This window comes from Gavialis gangeticus, unplaced genomic scaffold (assembly GCF_001723915.1).
Source record: "Gavialis gangeticus isolate Ggan-Ray unplaced genomic scaffold, GavGan_comp1, whole genome shotgun sequence".
Taxonomy (NCBI): Eukaryota; Metazoa; Chordata; order Crocodylia; family Gavialidae; genus Gavialis; species Gavialis gangeticus.
Genome location: NW_017729024.1, coordinates 100,590,955 through 100,600,199, shown reverse-complemented (window position 1 = coordinate 100,600,199; position 9,245 = coordinate 100,590,955). Strand labels below are relative to the sequence as shown.

At 39.1% G+C, this 9,245-nt stretch overlaps 1 protein-coding gene across 1 annotated transcript in view; it reads left to right on the top strand.

Annotated features, from left to right (window-relative positions):
- The first annotated feature begins 924 nt into the window (after positions 1–924).
- Positions 925–9,245, top strand: part of ANXA1 (annexin A1) — a 28,423-nt gene continuing 20,102 nt past the window's right edge. The window contains exons 1-2 of the mRNA XM_019517456.1: positions 925–1,032; positions 6,927–7,006. Coding sequence (XP_019373001.1) covers positions 6,941–7,006 — 66 coding nt within the window. The 5' untranslated portion in view covers positions 925–1,032; positions 6,927–6,940. The remainder of the gene's footprint in view (positions 1,033–6,926; positions 7,007–9,245) is intronic.

Below are 9,245 nucleotides of genomic sequence, written 5' to 3'. Positions count from 1 at the left end.
GTTGGGGGGGGGTGTGCATGTGTGTGTGTGGGGGGGGGAGGCAATCTGTATCAGCAGAAGAAGGGGGGCCGTTGTGGTATTTACACTAATGTGCAGCCTTAGTGTGACAGGAGCTGAGTAATAGGGATCAGAGATAATCCCACCCTAGAGTGGAGTAGCTTTGAGCTGCATAACTAGTGCTTAAAATTAGTTTCAGGCGTTAATGTGCAGACAATCCAGGTATTAAGAGCTCTGGAAGCTGCCCAAAATTAATGAATAGCAAGACCCTAAATCAGGCCACCTTATGCTGCTGAGTGGCTCAGTACTCCTTTCCCTGTAGGGATGCATCTGAAGATACCTTGCACGCTAATGTGTAGCATAGAATTATAAAAACTAGCTCTAAACAGACTATGGAAGGAGACTACCCGTAATAGTGGAGAATGCTTGTGAAGGAGCTCCATGAAGACCCCCATGTTTACCTAGGCTATATTTAATACCTGAGTTAGCTCAGGTATTGTGCCAGTGCACCAGATGCAACATACTTGGGGTTCAACAGAGGAAGCAAAGTTAATAGCTATTTAATCTCCAGCTTCTTAAGATTTCTCACTCTTCTCCCATCCTTGCTTTTAAGCTATACAACCAAGTGGATCAAACAGTGAAGACATTAACACATAGCATAATTTTTAACTCACTAGTTTTAACTTTATTGCCTTAAGCAGACTTCTGTTAGTTTACACCAGCTGAGGATCTGACCCCAGAAATGTAAAAAATTGCAGTATTAAACTATTTCCCTTCTTCCCTTTCTTCTGAAATCTGCTCTTGGTTTATTTCAGTGAGCAGTTTTGCAGTGCATTTTTGCATGTGTATGTATGCTTTGGAAGGGACCCATATTTAGCTTTCAGACTATGAACAGCCAATCACTAAAGTTGTAGAAATACTCTGGTTACTAGGTGTGGTCTCTCAGATGGCTTTATAAAATCACAAGCCCGAGGCTTTGCTCTTCCAGTCCATAGCTTCCAGAGAAGTAAACTTTGAGCTGTGTGAGACAAAAAGGTATGTTTTCAATTCTTCGTGGGGTTTGGTTTGATTTAGCAAACTTTAGCAAGCATATGCTACATTTACCAAGCGACTCGGGGCGACTCGGGGCAGTTTTCTGCAGATTGCTTTTGTTGGCACAGGCAGAGATGGGCGTGGTCAGCATAGTTATTCATTTCTTCATTTTAAAGTACTAAATTTACATGTAGGGGCTGGAAATGTCACCACTGTTGTTCCTTACTTGATCTTCATAAGAAATCTTGAATTGTTTCTAAGAACTGAAGGAAAAATTTGCTTGGAATCAGTTGGTTTCCTTTTCTACTGGTTACTGTGGAGAACTATTTTATAGCTAGACTACAAGGCACAAAGAAACAAATATGCCTTATATGGAAACTTTTTTTTTTTTTAACTGCTCCAACTTTGATACCAGTTAACTGCTTAAATACACTAGCAGAACACTCATTGTCCTACGCTCCAGCTTAAGTGAAAGCAAGATTTCACATAAAAGAAATGTCTAAGAAAATAATATCTTTTTTTCTATGTATGTAGCTATATGAGTAAGAATAAGTCAGTGTGAGTAAGGGCTCTAGGAGCTGGGTTTTGGTCCACTCAGGATTTCCTTTTTTGTTGTTGTTGCTGCTAAGGGTGGGGCTGTTTCAACCGGATCTGTTCTTTTGTGTCCAGAGAACAGGTTTTTCAAGGTCTTAATGTATTCTTAATGTAAAACAAATGCAGTGGTTCTTGGATACTTATAGGAGTATGCAGGCAGTGTATCTGCTCTTATTTCCAGTCTAATAACATTAACTTCTTGTAAGACCGGGTAACTGTACCCACACAATATCAAATTTGCGATAGATGGAAATTGTCCTTTGGAAGAAAAATGGTATGAAAAGGTATAGCTTGATTTTAGTCCCAGGGTAGAGTGAAACCTGTAGAGCTTTACTGATGTAAAGTGGAAGTCATGCCTGTAAAAATAAATTGAGATTAAATATCCTTTTTTGGTTCCCCCCAAAAGATAATAAGTGGTATCTAATTGTAATTTCCTATTACTGGCAATACAGATGGCCGATATTTTTATGGCGACACACTTTTTCCAGGCAGACATGTTAATGTCAACAGACATGTTTTTTGAAAAAACAAAATGAATCACTTCAGTAACCCTTACTGTAATGGAAAGTTTTGACTTTTCATTTTGCATCTCTTTCCACCTTATACTACAAACTAATAATAAAAGTATTTACAAAATGAGAAAAACTAAATCAGAAATAAAGGTTTACTTTTTTGGGGGAAACTTTGAAAGAGAGTGTTTTGTTCCAATTCACAATTAAAACAGATTTTAAAATTGTAAGGTTTTCCACCGAAGAGGAGCTCCAACTCCTAAGCTACCTCTTCTTAATGTGGGCTGTAAAGAAATTCCGGCATGCATAGTGGAATGAATTATGAACAAAATCCTGATAAATTAGCCAGATCACTTTTTAAGTACCCTGTCTAGTGAAATGGGAATAAATGTTACTATTTTCCCCTAGCATAACTGCAGCTTGGCCACCTTTTCTCCCTTACTGGTAAGGCCATTTATTATTACCTCCCACCCAGAGTCAGAGACTAGAGGCTGTTAAGGCCATTTGTTATTACCTCCCACCCAGTCAGGGACTGGAGGGACTATTTGAAGGAGGTGCTATGCCCTTCTGATTCCTGAGATCCTGGGTTGCTTTATAACTCTCTCCATAGTTCAAATCCTCTCACTGCAATAGCTCTCTCACCCATCGCCTCTGCTAACTTTAGCCTCTTACTCTCAAGAAGGACCTCATGAACCCTTGGGACCCAAGAAGGACCTTTAATCTTTAGAAAGTCTATTATTGTCCTCAAAATAACTTTAAAGACTTCACTGTCAGTTATAGTAAACTGTCATTTTGCTACAATCAACAGTTAGTTTAAAATGAGTGAAAAAGAACAAAGTCTATATGGTGAAATGCTTACCTTTCTGAGCTTATAGAATAAAAGAAAACACAATCGGAATAAGGTCTCTGACCCTTCCCAAATGCAATTATCATCTTTGGTGTTTTAAAGTTAAAACTTCTATACTTGTACTAGGAGAAAATGGATGGATTTAATTGCCAAAGTGTCCTTGTACTAAAGAAAATAAGGAGGCAGATCCCCTTCAATCTCTTAAAGGAAAGAATGGATCATTAACGGGCAGGTGCAGGCTACCTGAAATCGTTGGTATTATTGGCCCAGCCTCAGGATAAATGAGAGCACCTTTGGATCTTACAGCAATTTGATATAGTCCTTTAAGGACCTTCTGCCAACTGAGAATTTGTGAAACTCTGCCTCCTTCCACCTACTGCCTATTTTCAGGACAGAGTTTCCCAACCTTTTCCATCCCATGGTTCACTTAAATTTTAAAAAATTGCAGCAGACAACCCGCTCCCTCTGCCCCCAACAGATAATATGGCCCCTGCTGCTACCCACTGCCCCGTGCTGCCACAGCTGCACAAAGCGGGGTGGGGCAGGGAGGGAGGTGAGGGGTGGTGCATGGCACTGGCTGGAGCCACTCCCCACTGGGAGCCATGTCCCCCCTCCCAGAGCATTACAGACAGACAGGTACACAGACAGATGAACTAAGCCCTTTTTATATATAGAAAATTTCATTTATTATTTTGTGTGACTTTTCTAAAATTCCATGGCACACCTCTTCATGTCTGATGGTACACCAGTGTGCCATGGCACACCGGTTGGAAAACGCTGCTCTAGGACAGGCTGCCTGCAGTGGGAGGAGGGAGAGCGGGTGGCAACAGAACCTTTTCCTACAGCTTTACTCTGGCTAAAAGTGGTGACTGTGGGATTTCTCATCTGGGGCACCCTAGGCCAGACACCAGTCAATTTGATCTATGAACTTTTACATGTAAATAAGAACTTGGTTATACCTATGCCTATTTAATGAAAAGTACAGTAGACATTATTAGTCATAACTAGGAGCACAGACAGCATCTGTCTTTTTTTACCACACTCATATTCCAGCTGAAGGAATCACTACAGTATTAGATAATGTATTAAGGTACTGAATAAGAGTACAGGCCTTAATTAATAGGGGTGTGAGAAATGGGCCATATTTGATTGGATTCAGATTTGGCCTGATTCATTGATTTGGATCACTGTCCTGATTTCATTCGGCTAAATCTGAATCTGCAGATTTGATGCTTATTCGGAGAATAAGCGATTCGGCCATAGACACAGCTTTAAATGTTTTTGCTACATACCTCGAGGTACCAGGCACAGCTCATGAATGATGAGATGGTGGGGCAGATGGAGCATCCCACAAGATTGTGAGGGGTCCCCCCACATGCTCGGTGGCAGACCCAGAAGTGGACTGGAAGTACTTCTGGTCCACTTCCAGGTCCACTGCTGAGTGCACTGGGGACCCCCCCCCCCACATGCTCCCATGGGACGATCCATTCTCTCTGCCATTTCAGTGTTCATGAACCACATGGTACCTTGAGGTATGTAGAAAAAACATTTAAAGCTCTGTCTATGGCCAAATCAACAAATCTCTGAATCTCTCCAAATCAATTCAGAGGGTTCTGATTCAATTTGGAGAGATTAAAGGGTCTCCTGATTTGATTTGGATTCAGAGATTCAGCCACTAAATCAGGCCCAATCTCCACTGAATCAAATCAGTGACCGAAGCTTCGCACAGCCCTACTAATTAATGCCATTATTAAGGTTGTTCCATTGGCTTCCAGTTAGGTTCTAAAGATGATGTAAGCCACTCAGTTACACTTAAGGACTAGGATGACTTGAGGATGTATATTTCAATCCTCTGTAGCTTTTATTATTAAACTATATATTTTGGGGGGTCTCACACAGTAAAATGGGTCATATGGATCACAGAATATGAACAGGACAAAATTAAGTGTTTTGCTTTTACCAGGTCCTGTGACCCAAGACTTCCATTAAAGTAAAAGGGTGTCTGACAGGAATGTAAAGACAAAATTTGACTCATGTTTTAGAAATCACACTAAAGCTGTAAGCTACTGACAAAAGAGACGACATTCCAAATGCATGGCTAATGCACTCCTTTTGTTCACTTCGTTATAAAAATGCTTAACATTTGTAACTTCAAGAATTTTCTCTAGAAATATGAGAGATAATGCAATGTCTGCAAAATCAATTTGGGAGAGGGAAGGAGGGGATGATTTATTTTTCCACCATCTGATCAGTTCAACATTAATCTGCTTCTCTTTGAGCTGCTGCGTTGTCTAATGAAATTACTGCCATTTTCAGCTGTGGGCTGGATCCCCTGACTGGATCGCTTTTCTCATTATGTGCTTAAAATTGCTTACATGTCAAAATCCTACACTGCCCTTGCCATCGATCTTAGCATTATATATAAGTACTGTAATGACACAAATGTGATCTGAGTGGTAAGGATTCTGGCAAAAGAGTAAAGAACCTAGAGCTTCCAGCAAATTGTTTTCCTAACATGAGTTTGGGGAATGCTTTGCTCAGATACTAATTACATAAGTTACTTCAGGATATGGTCAGATCCTTTATTTGTTAGTAATATTTTGAGCTTAGAGGATGGGATGTAGCAGCAACATCCATCAACACCCATTTTTAATATAGCAGTATTTCAAGTGCTGTCTTTTTGTGGTGGCATCACACATTGCTCTTTGAACCTAAGGAAATCCTGAAATGGCCATTTGTCTCCATTTACCTCAAGTAGGACTGGATCAAGCCCTTTTAATGAATCCCCCACAGACACCTTAGTAAGTATGGTAGGGTAAGCATGAAGCTTCAGTGCCTTGCTCTACATCTTGTCTTTTGGGGAAGGTGTGAAACAGCAACATTAATTTTACTTTGTGTTTTCCCTGTGGCTTAATATCTCTATAGCCTGCTTATTTGGACTCCTTTTACTAAACTTAAACTATTTATAGTGGAAAGTACTCCTTTCACTGAGGTTTTTATGATGCTACACAATTAAAATGATATAACAACAAGTATATTCACACACAATATATTAGTGTAAAGCACAATTTTTACATACTGCAAGCTGAACAACCATTGTGAATGGAAAGTATAATCACTGCCCATTCATTCTGGCTGAATACGTTTTTTCCGTTGTGAAGAAGAACAGAGCATATCATTTCTTTTTTCCTTTTTCTACCATGGATAATACTTAGCAAAAACTGGAAGAGAAGGATAAGAAGGGGCATGATTAAAGTAATCAAAATAAATAGTATCGATAAGATAGTTTGGGTGCTTCTATTAATCTATCTTACAATACAAAATCAAGACATAATCAATAAAATTAAAAACAGCAAATTCAAACTGTGAAAAAGAAGACAGTTTTTACACACACTGCACTCAAAAGATTTTATACATTCACGTGGATAAAATTAATATTCAGAGTTAATACAATAACTATTGAAAAAATACAAGCTTCCCAGCCTTAGGGCCGATGTCCATCTCTTAAGTATAGTGTCTTGTATATTTGAAGGTTTTGTTACTATACATGCTTTAAAGATGTGGCTACTGTATATACTTAGAAGCAGGATCCTGAAGTGGACAAATCACTGGTTTGATTCAGCATGACAACTATACTGTGTTCCCAACCTTATGTATTTACATAAATGTTGTGTGAGCAATTGCTGAGTACAGTACTATTATTACATACCCCTAACATTGTTACTGTAGACTGTAACCTTTGCGGCCTAAACCTGAAAATGTTACTTGCAGAACTTCCAACTAAAAACAATAAGATGGTAACTACTTTGGGTGGTCCACTTGTGTGCAAAGTCCTTTGGGATTAAATAGGCACATCTACACATTCATTAATGCTCCCTAATTAGTACATATTTAGTTCCATGAATAGTAAACATCTCATGTTACATTTATCTCTTTCTTGCCTGCAGAAACTTGGATCAAGATGTCTTTTGTATCAGAATTTCTGAAGCAGTCCTGGTTCATGGAAAATCAGGAGCAGGACTACATTGTAAGTACTTTAACCCTCCAGAGCACAAAGTTTATTTGCAAGTGACTTTGGAAGTACAATTAATATTAGCATTATCAGAAAGTAGAAATTAGTGACAGTGATCTATGAGGCTTTGTTTTATTTGTTCAGTGAGGGAGGTCAATAACAAAGTTCCTCTGAAAGCAGAATTTCATCCAAGATACTTCTAGTATATAAACTTAAGCTAGCAAATTCAGTATCAGATAACTCTATAACATTGTTTTCCACTACCTATTTGGCAAGCCATTTCAGTTAGTGTAACAAAATGTCACTGTCTAACACCGGTCATTAATGTTAGAAGAAGCTAAGCTAAAATGAGTCAGTCTGACACATAAGGAAATATGGACATCTAAAACTAGGGGATACATGAATCTAGATCAGAGTGCTGTAAAACAAAGGATGAGAAGCCACAAATCTTAATTTGTAATGAGAAAGAAGAAAAGATGTAATCCATACATATGTTTCATTCTTAAACTACAAATGTTCTATCATCTGGACTAGAACTGTTTAAGGAGGAAAGAGTCTCCGAATATCATATATGGACTATCAGAGTGGAGTACTAAAAATCAATGTAATAGATTTATACAGACATAGTTCTTTCTTTGAAGGAAAAAATATGCTGCAGTCTCTCCAATGTTTCAATGGTGAACATAGCTACTAGTATCATTGAAGAAACAAACTTTGGTAGGGATGGAGATAGCACAAAATCAGATACAGAGCACAGGATCCACACTGCTGGCTGAACTATGGTTGGTCAAGGACCAGATAGGTGGGCTTATTTTTGCTATTCTCCAGTTTTGTGTCCTCTCCAAGCAGCAGCATTTTGTCTACAATCCCTTTTCCTTAATACAACACCTTCTTTCCACCACCAGCAGCCAGAATTATTTTCATGACCAGTTGCAACAGCTGAAAGAATTTTTCATGGGAGCCAGAGGGTGCACCTGAGCAACTGTGTAACTAGGGGTGGATGTGTGGGGCATCAGCCTCAGGCACCAGCTTAGAGAGGTGCCAGAATGGTGGCTTCCCAAGAAATCCAAGTCATGGTAACAGCAGCAACAGCCAGGGTCTTTGAATCTTCACCTCTACCCACCCCCTTCCAGAGCTCACCACTCCTCCCCTTTGCTGACATACCTGTATGTGTTTAGAAACAACACAGACTGATTTTGGGATGGTAAAAAGCTATCCAAACAATTTGCTTAGTTACATAAAACTATTTTCAGGTATATCAAGCAATTCATTTTGACTACATGAGATATCTGAGGTGTGTACACCCAGCACCTTGGCTTCTGTGGGCACTTTTACACATGCTCTATGAGAGTGTGTGCGCGGGGGGGGGAGGGTGTTCAGTTAGAGTGGCTCTGAGACCTGCTCTAATTAAAGCGTTGCTGCATGTCATATATCAGAATTCCCATACTTAAAATAGGGACACTTGAATTAAAGTTCGTCAAATCAGCTTTAGTTCAAGAACCCTGCTGCCATTTTTAAGTGCAGGGATGCTGATAGATGAGACACAGGAGATTGTTGGAGCGTGATATTTTCCACACTCCAGTGGACTTGATTAATCAAGTCTGGTCCAATGAGCTGGAATACCAGCTCATTGGAGCAGTCTCTGCGATTGTGTGTAGGCTGTATGTTTAAAGTCATTTTCATCCACAATTCATTAAAATATACACGCTAAAGATAGAGAAAAGGCAAACAAGTAAAATAAGACAGAAGATACAGAAAACAGAAGACTAATTATATAGGAATTTGCCTGCTAGTATTGTAACCAAATTAATGTTGTGCTATCAAAACTTTATAATATCTTACAACCAAAGAGCTTACAGGATCTTAAAGCCAAAGAGATTTATACCTAAATATATCACACATGGATTTCAAGGCGTTTCACAATAATTAATTATTCAAGCATCACAACACATCTGAGTTGAGTAACTCAAAACAGGGTAAAGAGAAGCACAGCAGGATTAAGAACTGCTTTGGTTTGTCCTTTCACTACTTTACCCAATCATGATTTACATGGAGTCTCTTCTGATTTGTACTGGTGCTATGACATCAAAAACAGGATGTGTTCACAAAGGGAATGCTGCTTATTCTACCACTATAGGCAGCTAAATTTAAAATACAAAATCCTTAGAATTCTACCAAACCCTGGATAGTTCTTCAAGAGTCTAAATTTCTGCCAGTAATTTCTACTCCTGGGCATACACAGAACACAGACTGT